This window comes from Homarus americanus, unplaced genomic scaffold (genome assembly GCF_018991925.1).
Source record: "Homarus americanus isolate GMGI-L3 unplaced genomic scaffold, GMGI_Hamer_2.0 scaffold39155, whole genome shotgun sequence".
Classification (NCBI taxonomy): domain Eukaryota; kingdom Metazoa; phylum Arthropoda; class Malacostraca; order Decapoda; family Nephropidae; genus Homarus; species Homarus americanus.
The window spans coordinates 16851416-16869205 of NW_024737042.1; the positions used below are offsets into that span (position 1 = coordinate 16851416).

Sequence of the window (17790 nt, forward strand, 5' to 3'; positions counted from 1 at the left end):
ACTATGTTATATGTTCTCCTCCCTCCAGTACCTATGTGTTACATCTCCTCCTCCTCCAGTACTATGTTACACTCTCCTCCTCCAGTACTGTGTTACATCTCCTCCTCCTGTATTATGTTACATCTCCTCCAGTACTATGTTACATCTCCTCCTCCTGTAATATGTTACATCTCCTCCTCCTGTACTTATGTTACATCTCCTCCTCCAGTACTATGCTACATCTCCTCCTCCTGTAATGTGTTACATCTCCTCCTCCTCCTGTACCTATGCTACATCTCCTCCTCCTTCTCCTCCAGTACCTACAGTAAGTTACATCTCCTCCTCCAGTTCTATGTTACATCTCCTCCTCCTCCAATACAATGTTACATCTCCTCCTTCTCCTCCTCCAGTATTATTTTATATCTGCTCCTCCTGCTCCTCCTCCTCCTCCTCCTCCTCCAGGACTGTTTCAACTGCTCCTCCTCGAGTACTAAGTTACATCTCCTCCTTGTCTCTGTACAGGTGCCGGTGGTGTTGCTGTTGATGGCGCTGGTGTGTCGGGAGGTGATGGGGCTGGACGCAGGAGATAAGAGTCAGCTGTCTGGTGGCGTCGTGGAGGCTGGCAACGAGACGTATGAAATGAAGACGTCGGCCGGGGCAGCGAGCAAGGCCAGCATTGGGGAGACTGAGGACCGCCCAGCTGTTACTAAGGAGCAGGTCATCACTGTCACTTTCCTCACCGCTATTATGCTATTCCTCTATGATGGTCTACAGGTGGGTTACACTCTGTAAAATGACCTACAGGTGACAAGTCAGTGTAATATCGCAACTATGCCAAAAAATCTGAACGAGTTTTTCAAAGGGTCATATGACTGACATATTATTTTTAACATAGCGAAATAGCATAGCAAAATGTAAGCTTCTGCATGTGAGGCATAGTTACACTTTCTTCGAAACTGTAGGTATAAAGAAGAATTTAGGCACCGCGATACACCAATCACTGAAAGCAGTGTAACGATAAGAGGAAGCAGTGAAAAAACAAACAAACAAACACTGGGAATCATAACTATTGTCTTCGAATATATAGACAAGAAATAGTTCTTTCAACTTTATAAGTCTCTCGCTACTCTCACACGCTCCCTTCTGGACTACTTTATACAGGCATAGAGACCATACCTCCGGAAAGACATAATAACTCTAGAAAAGGTACAATGCTGAGCGCATGGTATTATTCCTAAACCACCGTAAGGGCGCGTTTACACAGAGGTCGGCATCGGACTATTCTCGTGAAAATTGCCCGACACATTCGTTTGGAATAAATAATATAAAAAAACGGAAAAGGATAACCCGTTGCAGATTCTGACATAATCCGGTGTGGCCGTGTGAACGGCTCTCCCAGAAAGTATAGTAAGGCAATGAGTTATTCCTTGTATTTTTTTTTAGACGATACTGTGGGACAATTTTCGCCAGAATTGTTCGAATCCGGCCTCACTGTAAACGCAACCTAAATCTTCTCGATTATTCAAGCTGACTGAGGGCCGTAGGTATGACAACTCTTCAGACATCACACGAGAGGTGAATGTCATAGAGACATTCAAAATCTTCGAAGGGATGGAAGGCGTCAACCCAGATATATTTTACGAGATGAATAACTTATGGCTGGTGTGGGAAGTGTGATGCTGTATGGCTGTGAAACACGGACAATTTAAAAGGACGACACATAAGTAGACTTGAGTGAGATGAAATGAGAATAGTGAGATGGATGCATATTGAGACACTGAAAAACAGAAGGCTGTATTCAGAGATAAGAGGGCTACTGGGTATTGAGAAAATTGTCAGGCTGAGATGTGTTTGGGTAAGTGGAGAGAACGAATGAGACAAATTGGGCTAATAGGAGAGCCAAGGGTAAGCCAAGAATGACACGGTTGTAGGTAATGACATTAGTTAGAATATGACAAGAGACCGTGCACCGTGGAGAGATGCCAGCAGGTAACCGCAGCTAACCCACGTAAGTTTGGAAAATAGCCGTAAAATAATGATGATGATGATGTGTCACACCATCAAACCAACTCAAGAGGACAAAGCTTCAAGCAGAGGGTGGTTGGTAGACCTATAGATTATGTAACAGTTACCAGAAGATTCCAAAATAAATATGTGTAATGGTCTTTTATTTTTATCTTTAGTAAACTAGTTTTTTAATTAACTGGATTTATTTTAATATTTCAGAGGATTAATAATTAATTTGTTGTTACTTTTTCTTAAAGTACTTGAGTACTTTATGAATAAGATATACTTTTTTACTTCTGCTTAAATACATTGAACTTTGAATATATTTAATTCTACTTGAGTAACATTTTGCCAATGTAACAATACTTTAACTTAAATAACAAAGTCCAGTACTTTTTACAACGCTGCCCGTCAGGTAAACCAGGAAAATAACAGTAAGAACAAACGATGTCTCTGTCATAATAACCAAACCTTTCTTTCTTTCCGCGTTTATAGCACACACGATCATTGGAAATTACGTTAAAACTCATATGTTTTGTTAAAAAAATGTATATGTAGTGACGATATAATGATTCAATATGTAAATAACGCTGACGGATGGGTATATTTTAGTTCACCATAAATATCTTAGTTAACAGTTGCAGCTCAGAGAAAATGGTTGTGGGTAACTTAACAATGGAAATGAACACCTGAATTTATGTTTAAATATCATTTATGGCAATTAATAATCTCTCTCTCTCTATATATATATATATATATATATATATATATATATATATATATATATATATATATATATATATATATATATATATATATGCAAATAAATCACTGTAGGTGCGCGTGATCCAGGTATATGCTGATAACCACAAGGAAAAAGAAAACACGAAGTTCCCAAGCGCTTCGTGTAATTCACATCTTCAGGGGTGAGTACAGACCCCTGAAGGTGAATTACACGAAGTGAATATACATATATATATATATATATATATATATATATATATATATATATATATATATATATATATATATATATATATATATATATATATATATATATATATATATATATATATGTGTGTGTGTGTGTGTGATTTTTTTCTTGAATAAAGATTCAAAGTTTTGGCGCCCTCCACTATATTTACAATGACAAATATGGCCCAGAGCCTACAACAGGTTGAGAACCACTGGTCTAGCAGCTAACTTTGTAGCTTTTGACAAGGTGTTTCAAGAAGTGCTAACACAGTAAAACCAAAATTTAATATTAGATGTTTTCTTATATCAAGATGCTGTTCAGATTCTTATTTTACACTAGTTTAATGTTGTAGTTGGTCTGGATACTCTCTCACTGTAGGCAGCAATGTACCATATTTCAGTATTGTACTTTATAAATTCCTCAATAGTGCCACATTATTTAGAGGTCTCTAGAATTAACAAGTAACGCGGTGACCCTCTAGTGGTAGGTGTATGAAGTGTCCTTCTCGTCTAGTGGTAGGTATAAAGTGCTCCACAGGAGTGACAAACTTGTCAGATATGGAAAATCAAGTCAGAAGTTTCGCTGTCTTTTGTTTATGTTATTCCGTCTGGGGCTATATACTGTATATTCTCCTTACAGGCAGGCTATGGGGGTTACGTTTTCTCCTTCGCCGTAAAGAGCATCGCCGGGATGTCTTCGAACGAAGCAGCCTACCTCAACGCCTGCTTCTGGGGGACCTTCGCCTTCGGGAGACTCGTATCTATCGGTATAGCGACCAGGCTGGCTCCCTCCTTCATGCTCATCTGCAATATCGTGAGTACTCTTTTCATCAATCACCATTCAACGTTTATCCTCTTAAAACAATAACTAATTAACACTTCTGGCCACTATTCGTATAATTAAGGCCCAGACTGAGGTACAAGCATAACAGTAGCCATAAATGTTGACGTGACTTTCAAGTAATGTAAAGTAAATCTTACACAACATGAACGCGAGTTTATCTCTGTTGTATTGCAAGTTTGTGGCAAATATAATAAGTGTGTGCAAAAGAAAGTATTTATGAATGGATGCACTATTTCTCAGCCGGTATTTTGACATAAGAAATGTGGTTAATGTATTGACTAATTCTATAATAGGCTCTGTTGATTATAAACTTGTAACGGAAACAGGACCAAGCCGGGCCCATTAAATAAATTAAGCTCAGCAATGTAGGTTGTCTACAAATGAGTCTCCAAATTCCAGTTGCAAATGAACACCAGTTTCAGCCCGTAATGCAGCGGCCTGAAACTACCATATAGACGTTCCTTATGTTCTCTTCTTGGTTATCTGTGTCACGAGTCTTGGTCATTAATCGGAGTTATCATAAGACACCTCACACAAGCTCACCCGCTCGTGAGGTATTAGATCACACTCTGTAACTACACCAAATTATTGTATGTTTATCCATCATTATAAAAAATGGTGATGGTCACAAAGCTGGTGATAAGTGCCCCAGGCCTTTAATAAATGAAGCAGTTTCTGTAGTTAAGATGCTGAGTTTATTTACTGATATTCATCCAGTATATGAATGATAATGATGAAAATTAAAATGCTTTAAATGCTTAGTGAAATTACAGTATTAGTTAAAAGAAGAGTAGTTCTTATTGCTGTATGTATTTCTTTATGGTGAACGTCATGAAAATAAGTCGTCGTCTCCCTGTCAACTTGTCTATTCTTTTTTTAAGTTCTTAAAAGTTAAACATTTTCTTTTCGTAGTGAGATGTGGATAAGTGAAATTCTTCTCCTCTTTTGATAAATTTCTCTTATACTTATTATTATTCTTTATTCTTTCCCCTTAGCTACTCTTTGTTTTAATTCCTCGCCGATTCATTCATAAGGTAATAAAACAAACATTCCCCTCAATCCAAAACAAAAGAACATCAATAAAAGGACAGAGAAATAATAGAATAATAAAATCAATCTTAAGTAACTCACCCGGTTATATAGTTGTCAGGCAAATTACATTCATATGCGGAAATTAAATTTTTTGGGAGAACCACCTGAAGATTAAACACACCAGCTTATTTCACCCTAAAATCAACCTAACCCAGCCAAACCTAACCTAACCTAAACTACCCTTACCTAGCCTAACCTAACTTAACCTAACCTACATAGTCTTAGTGTGGTTAATATTCAGGTGAAATAAGCTGTCTATCTTCACGTGATCCGTGTGGAAGAAGTAAATCGTATGAACAGAAATAATCAATATTTTTGTGCCGTTTGATAATACGTTTTTCTTCAGATAAATATTTACAGTCTTACCCATTTAACAATTTCCGGATGTTATCATGAACCGTGACCTTGCAGAACCCTCATGAACCACGACCTTACTGAACCCGCATGAACACTGACCCTACAAAGCCCTCATGAACATTGACCATACAGAACCCTCATGAACAAACTTTGCAGAGCCCTCATGATCCGTGACCTTACAGAACACTTATGAACCGTGATCCTACAGAGCCCTCATGAACATTGACTATACAGAGCCCTCATGAACAGTGACCGCACAGAACCCTCGTGAACACTGACCGTACAGAGCCCTCATGAACATTCGACCATACAGAGCCCTCATGAACCGTGACCATACAGAGCCCTCATGAACAGTGACCGCACAGAACCCTCGTGAACACTGACCGTACAGAGCCCTCATGAACATTCGACCATACAGAGCCCTCATGAACCGTGACCATACAGAGCCCTCATGAACCGTGACCATACAGAGCCCTCATGAACATTGACCGTACAGAGACCTCATGAACCTTGACCCTACAGAGCCCTCATGAACAATAACCATACAGAGCCCTCATGAACAATAACCATACAGAGCCCCCATGAACATTGACCCTACAGAGCCCTCATGAACTGTGATCTTTCAGAGCCCCTTTGAAAGTCATGAATATCACGATATATGAGTACTGATAGCCGTGGCATTACAGAGCGGTTGCCTAGTGGCGATGGTGCTGATGTTGTCATTTCGTCATAGCCATGCCGTTCTGTATCTGGGCACCTGTATCTTTGGCACATTCCTCTCTTCCGTCTACCCTACGGCTGTCACCCTCGCCGAAACTTACATCCACGTTACCTGTGAGTTACCTGCCTCAGTCACCTGTGTTTACCTGTCACGGCGGGGTGAGAGTGTGGGGTGTATGCTGATAGTGATGCGTTAGTACTGATGGCTATCTGGCTGATGGTGTTAATGTTAGTGTCATGTTAGAATGAGGAATTTTTTCATCTTACATGAAGCGTCACGAACGTTTTAATGTAATGTTCTGAACTAGCATCTTTTCGTGACCTTTAGAGACCATGAATCTGGGGTCATGCGTTGGGGTCACACTTTAGAACTTCCTTTTTGGGCACTGTAAACGCTTTTGCGCTTCGCCTTGCACAGGATGCAATAAACTAGCCGCCCTCGCGGGGCAAATAAAAACAAAATCTATATTTACTAGCCTCTGTTCCTACGCGGAGAAAAATCTGAAAAATCTGAAATATCATATCAAGATCCATACTTTTTTTTATTATTATTTATGTGTTCAGGAATTGTATCGAGACATGTGTTAGGGTCTTGTACATATATTTTATGCTACTGTTTTGTGTTAGTTATATCTTACTGCAGTAGCCACAAGGAGACGTCTACCAGGCTGCAAGTCTGTTATGGTGTATAGACCACGAACTGTGTCAATATATTATACTCAGGTTATACTATATTCAGGGTTGCCTTGATTTTGATGAGTAAAAACAAAGATTTCGTTCAATCGCGTTGTGTAATTGTTGAGAAGATGCAAGTTTAATCCCTTCACTACGGGGACGCCACTTTTAAAATTTTATTTGGCTTACGCCAAACGATTTTATTCAGCAGAGAGGGGAACCCGTACACAAGGGGTAAGTAAACTATCTTCAATAATGTTTAGAGTATTTCAAATCTCTATTAAAGTATTCGGCTGGGCAGTTGGGACACTCAGTCTGCTTGAGAAAGATAATTGAATTTAACCCATCAATATATGAAAAAGTACACAAGCACAATGATAGGATTCAAAAGGTACTCTGAAAAAATGGCACCAGAAAAAATGGCACAGGAAAAATGGCACAATTTTCATACTAGGAAAATTGGCGCAGCAAATTTCACTTCGAGCTCACGGAACCACTTAGCTCGCGCTAACGAGCTAAGGACCTCTCGAACCACAAACGAGCTAATGAACTACGGCGTGCATAGGTTAGGTTAGGTTATAAAATTTTAGCGAAAACATGTCAATAAAAATAAATGTGCCATTTTTTCCTTGTCTGATGATTATACCTTTTTTCCGGTGCCATATTTTCCTATTGCCATTTCTTCCTGTGCCATTTTTTTTCCTGTGCCATTTTTTTTCCTGTGCCATTTTTTCGATTCAAAATTGTGATCGATGGTCGCTAAATGTCTGTCTGTGGTTAACGTTTTTTGGGGGCAGAAACGGTTATTTTGCAAAAATGACTGACATGCATATTGGAAATTTTACAAAATAACTTTCAAACAGACACCCTAAACTAACCTAACCTTATGGTTGAATAAGTTTAGGTTAGGTTAGGTTACGTTAGGTTAGGCTAGGTTAGGATGGCTCGTGTAGCTTGATACACAGTTAAGTGGTTTTGTTCTTTTTTTTAACTTTGGACTATGTGCTGTCCTAACCATAAGGTTAGGTTAGTTTAGGTTGTCTGTTTGTAAGTTATTTTGCAAAATAACCGATATGGCAAAAGAGCCGTAACACACACATAGGAAACAAGAAGACACGAAGTTCCCAAGCGCTTTCGTGTAATTCACATCTTCTGGGGTGAGTACAGACTGCAAACTACCATTAGTAGACTGTTTGATCCACACATAATAGTCAAACAGTCAATATTCTCATCAATGTTTTTACGTGCTCTACGAATATGCAGTCCGGAATTCATTGATGAGGAATATAAATATATCTATAATATTGGTTTGAACTTAAAATACCCTAGTTCTTTTATAGACAACTGCCTTAACATCGCGATTAAATCTTTTTATAGAACCGATCCTAAACCTCCCCATGACAGTAAGAATCTCTTAGTATTACCATTTAACAAAAATTTCTCTCAAATTCCTCTTCAACTGAAAACCTGGAACGTAAATGTAACATTTAGTAATTCATGCACTGTAAAACAAATGTTAATTAAGAATTCCTCCAGCAATGCAGGTGGCTGCATTTACAAGGTTCCTTGCAAGGAATGTAATATCTTTCACTAAGGCCAGACGGGTACAGATCTTATAAGACTTAAACAGCATAAATATAGTGTTTGGACAGGCCAGGAATCCAATGCTTTGTTCATTCATATGGGGGATAATAAGCATTGAATTGACTGGGATAATGCCTCCTCAATATTACCTTGTAATTCAATTGTCAGTAGGAGCATTATAGAATCTAGTCTCATTAAATATACCGAATCTGTCAACATGAATTTGAGTAATGGTTTGTACAAACTGGATAATTTTGTGTATAACAAGATTTGTAACCAGGTGAAAGGGTTGGGTCACTACTTTATGACCAGAATATAGTGGACACCTGCTGTCCCCTACGGACTGGATCTCACTCTCCTTTACTGTACTGTATATATTAATTAGCCTTGTCAATAATTGCTCCTTTGTCTGTATTCACCCCTGAAGATGTGAATTACACGAAAGCGCTTGGGAGCTTTGTGTTTTCTTGTTTCCTTGTGGTTATCAGCATATACTGTACATGGATCACGCGCACCTACAGTGATTTATTTGCATATATATATATATATATATATATATATATATATATATATATATATATATATATATATATATATATATATATATATATATATATACTGGGGATGAAAAATCGACAATATTCTGGCTAGTGATATGATCTGGTAGTGGTACAGTGTGGGCAATGGCAGAATTGGGTAATTTTATTTTGAAAATTTTAAAGCATGGATGTATTTAACTGGTGATCATGGATGTGTATATTTTGTGGTTCATGAATGTAAATATATAGTAGCCGTGGATGTCTATTTTCAATAGTCATGGGTGTATACATATGATGACCAAGAATGTTTATATATTATGACCAAGAATGTGTATATATTATGACCATGAATGTGTATATTTATTATGATCATGAATGTGTATATTTAGTGACCATAAATGTGCATAGGCCCCCTTATTTGATAACCATGAATGTGTATATACTGTATAATGACCATGAATATGTATATTTCAATATACTGTAGACTATAAAGTGTGACTGGAAAATATGTGAATCCTTACTATGAAAGTTTCAATGTTTGTCTTAAGGAAACATTTAATAGATTTCTTCGAGAAGCATTGTGGCGTCCTTTGCTGTTTTCAGAGCATGGTAGTTCTTATTGCATCATTTTATCATTAACATATGGCCACTTAAGTAGATGTTCACTAAATAGATGACCACTTTAATAGATGGCAACTTAAACAGATAGCCACTAAAGTAGATGTTCACTTAGTAGATGACCACTTTAATAGATGGCAACTTTAACAAATGGCCACTTTAACATTTGGCCACTTTAACACTTGGCTACTTAAGTAGATGTTCACTTAATAAATGACCACTTTAACAGATGGCCACTTTAAAAGATAACCACTTTAACAGATGGCCACTTTAACATATGGTCACTTTAATAGATGGCCACCTAAACAGATGGCCACTTTAAGAGATGGCCACTTTAACCCCTGACTTCTATACATTATTTCAGCCTTCATAACAAGTGCGCTGGTGGTAACGGCAGCCTCGGGGGAGATGATCATCCCAGTCATCATAGGTCACGTAAGTCTCAGGTCACACACTCAGGGTTATCACAGGTCACGTAAGCCTCAGGTCACACACTCAGGGTTATCACAGGTCACAAAAGTCTCAGGTCATACATTCAGGGTTATTATAGGTTAAGTAATTCACAGGTAATACATTCAGGGTCATTATAGGTCACGTAAGTTTCAGGACACATATTCAGGGTCATCATAGGTCACGTAAGTCTCACGTCACATTCTCAGGGTAATCATAGGTCGCGTAAGTCACAGGTCACACACTCAGGACCATCATAGGTCACGTAAGTTTCAGGTCAACACATTCAGAGTCATCACAGGTCACTAAGTCACAAGTCACACACTCAGGGTCATCTCAGGTCACAGATTTAGGAGATATTTTTTTAGTATTTTATATCTCAAAACTAAATTCTGTGCATTAGGAATGATAAATAAATATAAATCCGACTATTAGAGAGAACTGTAACTAAAAAAAATAGAAATTTGCCTGGTCCTGTCTGAGAGTAAGTCAGTATGATGAAAGACAATAATCATGAAGGGGTATTTTCATTTAAGCTTTTCTTAACCATAAAGAGTCCATGGCCTACTGTAACAATAATATTAAAGTGCTAGATAATGTAATTTCTCAGCAGAGATGGATCACCGATAAATGAATGTTTGTTAACTATTGGAAGAACAGATATAAGAAAATAAAAATGTCGCAGGATTATCAATGTGTCTGTAAATCTTGAGGTTTTTCACCTTACGTTCACTACCATCCTAACTTGTCCCTCACACCGATTTGGCTTGGTAATTCTCTCCCTAACTCCAGCTTTTCTTACATCTGCCTCACTACAGTGTTCCCCTAAGTCAAGTATGTTCCTTACCCTAGTGTTTAATTAAAGTTAGTGTTTTCCCCATCCCTGCACACTGTCTGATTCTGTGCCTCTCTCTTGTCCTTACCTCCGGGATTATTATAGGGTATTGGCGAGTTGGGTTAAAACCGAGATAAGGAAAGCCAAGAGGAATAATGAGGTAAGGATAGCAAGGGAGGCGAAGACAAACCCCAAAGGATTCTACCAAATGTATCAAACTAAAACACGAGAAAAGATTGGACCAATACGGTCAGATACCGGCGAACTCACTGATAACGACAGAGAAATGAGCAATAATTTGAATAAATATTTTTCAACAGTTTTCACCACCGAAAATTTAAACATGATACCCGGGGCACAAATTAAGCGAGATAGTAGTGACTAGTAACGATGTTAGTAAGCAAATAGACAAACTAAAGCCTAATAAGTCACCTGGACCTGATGAGATATTTGCCAGAGTATTAAAGGAATGTAAGGAAGAGCTTAGTATGCCCTTAGCAAAGTTGTTTAACATGTCCTTAAAAACAGGTGTAGTACCAGAATCCTGGAGGATAGCGAATGTAATACCGATTTTCAAGAAGGGGGATAAATCACCACCCTCTAACTACCGTCCAATCAGTCTAACATCAATAGTAGGCAAATTACTGGAGGCAATCATTTCAAACTCTATTCGAAATCACCTGGAGAAGCACCGATTGATCAATGATTCCCAGCATGGCTTCACAAGCAGACGTTCATGTCTAACTAATCTATTAACATTCTTTTCATCAGCTTTCGAATCGGTGGACGAGGGGCACAATTATCATGTGGTATATCTCGACTTTAGCAAAGCCTTCGACAGAGTCCCCCACGAAAGACTAATTAGAAAGGTAGAACCACATGGCATCAAAGGTAATATCCTTAAATGGATTAGGGCATGGTTACAGGACAGGAAACAGGGAGTCAGCATTAATGGCACTAAGTCCCATTGGAGCAACGTCACAAGTGGAGTTCCCCAAGGCTCAGTACTTGGACCATTATTATTTATTATATACATAAACGACATAGATATCGGCATAGACAGCAACATAAACAAATTTGCTGACGACACTAAAATAGGACGCATTATTAAATCTGACGAGGACTCTGCAAAACTACAGGAAGATCTAAACAAATTTTTCGAATGGTCTGAAAAATGGCAGATGAAATTCAACGTGGACAAATGTAAAGTACTCAGTATAGGAGATGTAAACAGGGAAACCAGATACCAGATGAACAACGATGCCATAGAGAAATCCGACTGCGAGAGAGATTTAGGAGTAATGATAAGTAGGAACCTTAAGCCAAGTAAACAATGTGTTTTTGCTCGTAACAAGGCTAATAAAGTACTTGGGTTCATACAAAGGAGTGTTAGTTACAAGACTAGCGAGGTCATCCTAAAACTGTATCTTGCTCTTGTGAGACCACACCAGGATTACGCAATTCAGTTCTGGTCACGGTATTACAGAATGGATATAGAATCCTTGGAAAGAATTCAGAGGAGAATGACAAGACAAATCCCGGGCATTAGGAACCTTGAGTATAGAGAGAGGTTAAAGCATCTTAATTTGCACTCCCTCGAGAGACGTAGAGTGAGGGGCGACCTGATAGAGGTGTTTAAGTGGAAGGCAGGGTTAAACAAAGGGGACATTACAAAGGTACTCAAACTATCCAACCAGGAGCGAACTCGTAACAATGGTTTTAAATTAGACAAATTTAGATTTAGGTGTGAAATAGGTAAACACTGGTTTGGAAACAGAGTAGTGGATGAATGGAACAAGTTACCAAATATCATCATTAACTCGAATACGCTGAATAGCTTCAAACATAGGTTGGATGCTTATATGAGCAATAGGGGTTGGGTGTAAACGGAACTGCCCAGTATGGGCCAATAGGCCCGCTGCAGTTTCCTCCATTCTTATGTTCTTATGTTCTTAAATGTATGTCTTATAGCGGTACAGTATCTGCTTCACTGCTTGTTTCTCCATCTGGCTGTCTCACTCCAGCCATATTTAGTTACTGTCACACCTGTTTATTTGCCACATCCCAGTCCCTAATTCCCTCTTACCTTTCTCTCCCTTTAGTATTACTCTCATTTCAGTTTGTCTTTATCTGTAACCCTAAGAGACTCACTTTCTTTGGCATATTGCAGGGATTCACGGCTGTAGGTCCTGCTACATTGTTGGTGGCTGGCGTAGTGATGACACTGATCAGCTTCGTGGTGTATTTACTACTCTACCTAGTGGCCCAGAGCATCACCCGCCAGTCCTGTAAGTCATGCAGTGGCCCGGACCATAACCCAGTAGGGTGTGTCATACGGAGGCGAATTTTTTTTTTTTGAGTTTGAAACATCGGCCCATGGTATTAATGATGTAGTTCTATGTGCAGGATCATGTGATATCTTCATATTAGAACAGTTTTCATTTTTTGCTAGGTAAATTTTAACTTGAAATCTTATGAAAATTCAGTATTCCCACCCTTTTACCAACACCACTAAATAGCTTATTTAAAGTAAAGTAAATGTATCAGGTTAATTTATTAGGATGAAAATGATCCAGAATAGTGAAACGAATGATCTTGACACATTTATTAAATTTAATATTCCTTTAGAAAACAAAATCATCAAATACAAAAACCGGTTTTACTACTACGACCCGGTATTGCTGCACACCATAGAGAACATGTCTTTCTTGCTTCTGTTTCTACTCATCACCTCCCTGCTGACCACCTGAGCTCGGATGTAGCCTTCCCTCCTCTCCTGGCTGTACACGTGACTGCTGGCCTCGCTCACTTGCTGTACACAACGCTCTATACTCTGGGTGTGCGAGGGCCAGCAGGGACATGCATGGGGTTGTCCAGGAAAGCCCTGACTTGAACATTGGTGGGGCTGCAGGTAAGCAGGGGCTCACACCACTGCCAGCCTGGATGTTATCCAGATCTATGAGATCAGTGAGGGTCTTGGCACCTAGATTGACTTCAGTATTCTCCTGACCCTGAAGGAATCGTCACCAACTGATCGTTCAGCGCTCCAGATCCTCTCATAAGTCTGATATCAAAGATCTTTTTGACTGCCACTCTTCCCTCCTCCTCATCCTTACTGCAGAGCATTGTCTGCAGAACTGCCTCGGGATGAGTATACCAGGAAGATCTCCTCACAGTCTGCTCCACAATCTGAACAACCTTCCTTGGCTGACTCCTCAGGAGCTCAAGCTGGAAGAGAACATGCCTCGGACCTTCGGAGAACGATGACTTGACCTTAGTGTTGAACCAATTTGGCAAGTAGACACTCACGATGAATTGGACAATAAGTCTCAGGTTGTGAAGTTGGTTCCCTTTCAGTTTATGATGAGCGACCCAAATTCTGCAGAACCTGAGAGCCGTTGTGAGCCACCTAGAATGTGAGACTGGACCTATCTGCAGGTAAGTAAGTCTATCAGGCATGACCCCAGTTTTGATGGCACTGCAAATCATGTAACCATAGTACTGGTCAGTACTCAGGTCGTCAATGACAGTATGTGCAAGCTCAACGAGTGGAGGGCCAACTGTGATTTTTTCAAAGCTCGGATTTATTTCTAACTCAGTGGCAGAGTCCAGCATCTTTGCCAAGAGGATTCAGACCATCTGTTGTTTGGAAAGAGTCTTGCCATCCAGCCCTGGACTAGATGTCTGAGTGGCAACTCGTTGCAGGAGGTCACAAACAATCCAGGATCAGCTTCCTCCCAATCTTCCGCTCTATCCACTGTATGACCCCCCCCTTGCCACCCTGTGTTCGTATTGGTGCTGTCCCCTCCAATGGCCTGCAGGGTCTGGTCTACGTTCCTCTCTCTGAGCCAGTTCACAATGTTATCTGCCACTATCTCAGCTGGTTTCCTGATGTCATCTTTCTCTGGAGTGAAATGCCACAAATACTTCCCTCCTGGTTCACTGCACCAGTGCAGCAGGAGTAGTGTTCCTCCTTCACCATGGCAAGGAACAACTTGTCAGAATCTCCAACTTTCATGAACACTTTGGTATCATCCTTTCTCCCATCAAAGAACAAACAGGTGATTCCATTTCTCTTATCCCTTATCAAGCTCCTCTTCTAAGGTGCAACCAAGTTTCTCACAGAGCTCTCCATGCTTTGTTGTGAGTCTATCACCAGGGTGAACATCATCCAGGTATCAAACCCGCAGTAATCCAGGCAGCTGTTGCTGTCTCTGCAGTTTCTCTGAGACCAGTGTGGTGTCGCATGCTGGCGGAAACTATGCTCGAGATATCTTTCCTATCATCGGCCTTTTACCTCACCTGGGCCTTCTCAAGTCTCTTTTCCTCGCAACTCTTCTCCTCTTCTGTCTCTCTGTGGCAGCCTCCTGTCTCTTGGACTCCAGAATATCTTAGCTAAAATCATAGAGCCCTATACTGCCGTCCTTCTCTCTGTAGCTGACAAATGCCAGTTCGATCTGAGAATCTTCAGTTCACGCTTGCAAATCTAGGGAGATGTGGGCCTCAGTTTACAGTATCGCATCAAACTCAGGACAGAGAACAATTGGGCACTTGCAAGTGATTATGTCAAATAACTGGTCCAGTTGTTTCAAAGCTGTCATAACTGCAAGTTTTCTCTCCCAAGAGATATCTCTTGCTCCCAACTGGCTAGCAGTCTCTCACTAATCTTCTTCTGACTTGTTATGACTGGAGGCTTGAACTGAGCGTTAGCCAGAGTGTACTGTGCCAAGACAGCTTTGGTCATATCACTGGCAATGTCTTTGTTTGTGTAAGTTCTTTGGTTCTTTCACTGATTTGCTGATTAAAACACCGTATCTCAAAGCATCTCTCAATGTAGGCAACTCCGACTTCAGGAGCTCTCTCCCAGACCCAAGATAGTGACTGAGATGGCTGGATTTTGGTTCTCGTCCTGACACAAGCAGCCATCGCAAAATATTATCAACTTATAAATGCATCAGAATCTGAAACAGAACAAAATATTGTTAGTTGGGTTGTTAAAGAATGAAGTCAGAAAGCAATGTTCATTATTTAATTGTAATGCACTAATGCAGCTGTACGTTAGATTTTCGATAAATTTCACGCTAAAATTTCTAAAGGTTGCAAAATATTGAAACTGAAATTATTTTCTGTTTATATACACTAAAATCTACCAAAAAAGTGATGGGCCATTAGTTTTAGCTGATCTTCCCTCCTATGACACACACCCTAATAGCAGTAACTTAATGCTGGGCGATATAGAAGCGCTGCTAACCACCCAGATACGCAAATACAACACCAAATACCCAGTAAAAAGTAAATTCTCATGAATAACATTTATATTATTGCTATTATAAAACTCTTCTTCAGTAACATTCCCATTCTCCTCACCTTTATCACCGTCACTCGTACTGTCATTTCACTTGTTTCATCTTTCTTTCATTATCATTTCTCATTAAATTCCTTCTCTTTATTAATTTTCTTTTCACAGCTGAACAGAGTTTGGTCCAGCGTCTTAAATGTCTGCTGTGTTGGAGGAAGGAGGAGGCAGCTGAGGACACAGGCCTCATGAAGCATCATGTCAAGTACTACACGAGGATGAGAAGCAATCTGTCTGAATCTTCTATTGGTGAGGACTCTAGCTTGACTGATGGACCTGATAGTGTGGGTCATTCCAATCAAGGAGACACCTCCCAAACCCAACTCTAAGATATCGTTTGGGACGTTAAGTCAATCTCTCCGGGGTGACGATTCCTAAACCCAGTTCCATGTTACTGTATGAGACACCCTGGACCAGTTTACCCAAGACGACAACTCTCCACTCATTAAAAGGTCGTCTGGGTAGCTATTATATTATGAAATTTGTAATATTTTATCATTATTATTATCATTACAGGAGGATGAAATGACCTCAACCATTAAAACATTATACTGGAACACAAGATAATATTGTTTTAGAAGTTTGCCATTGTTGTAACAGGTCGTACCGGTTGGATGGGAAACTTTTCAAATGAACGTAATGTAGATCTTGCATGTGTAGTAACAGCTTTTGTGCCATAACTCTTACTGTACCAGAAACAAGATGAAACTGAGGAAGTGGGAAACAAAAAGAGAAGTCTGTATTTTTCCTGTATGTTCCTGTCTTAATAATTGATAAAGTGTGGAGCTCTGTGTCGAACAATTTGATCTGAGGCTGAACATATATAACACACACAAATACAGCTGCATAATCAATACATCACTGACAGACGAGGGGGAATTAACTGAAATAACGACTGAACATATACCAGATTCATTATATATTTCTTTTGTAATATAATGACAGGAAAAATTATTGTATAACTGAATCCCCATTACAGTATCAGATGTCTCGTCCTTCACTCTTATAGTAGCCTACCAAGTTATTACTATACTGTACCTTAAGTATACCCATTCTTACTGAATTACCAAGATTAGATTGGGCAGTGGACATAATGTGGTTGGGAGAAGTTGGAAGACAATTGAAACTTCTTCGTTTCCACCATCCACACACAGATAGACAGACATACAGACAGACACACACACACACACACACACACACACACACACACACATGGGAGAGCGATGGTGAGTGTTAGTGGTGGAGAGTGTTAGTGTTGGTGTATTAGTGTTGGAGAGTTTTAGTGTGGGAGAGTTTTGGCGTTGGAGAATTTTAGTGTTGGTGTGTTAGTGTTAGCGAATGTTAGTGATGGAGAATGTTTGTGTTGGAGAGTGTTAGTGTTGGAGAGTGTTAGTGATGGAGAGTGCTAGTAGTAGAGAGTGTTAGTGTTGGAGAGTGAACATAAGAATGGAGGAAACTGCAGGAGACTATTGGCCCATACTGGGCAGTCCCATTTACACCCAACCCATATTGCTCATATATCCAACCAACCTATGCCAGAAGCTATCCAACGTATTCGAGTTAATGATGATATTTGTTAACTTGTTCCAGTCGTCCACTACTCTATTTCCAAACCAATGTTTACCTATTTCGCGCCTAAATCTAAATTTGTCTAATTTAAAACCATTGTTACGAGTTCGCTCCTGGTTGGATAGTTTGAGTACCTTTGTAATGTCCTTTGTTTAACCCTGCCTTCCACTTAAACACCTCTATCAGGTCG

The 17790-nt window shown here is 39.6% G+C and overlaps 1 protein-coding gene across 1 annotated transcript in view; it reads left to right on the forward strand.

Moving 5' to 3' along the window:
- LOC121872754 (major facilitator superfamily domain-containing protein 4A-like) overlaps positions 1–17262 on the forward strand; it is a 173721-nt gene extending 156459 nt beyond the window's left edge. The window contains exons 7-12 of the mRNA XM_042375805.1: positions 502–753; positions 3602–3775; positions 5941–6088; positions 9755–9825; positions 12846–12963; positions 16143–17262. Of these exons, the coding sequence (XP_042231739.1) occupies positions 502–753; positions 3602–3775; positions 5941–6088; positions 9755–9825; positions 12846–12963; positions 16143–16360 (981 nt within the window). The 3' untranslated portion in view covers positions 16361–17262. The remainder of the gene's footprint in view (positions 1–501; positions 754–3601; positions 3776–5940; positions 6089–9754; positions 9826–12845; positions 12964–16142) is intronic.
- Positions 17263–17790: the final 528 nt, after the last annotated feature.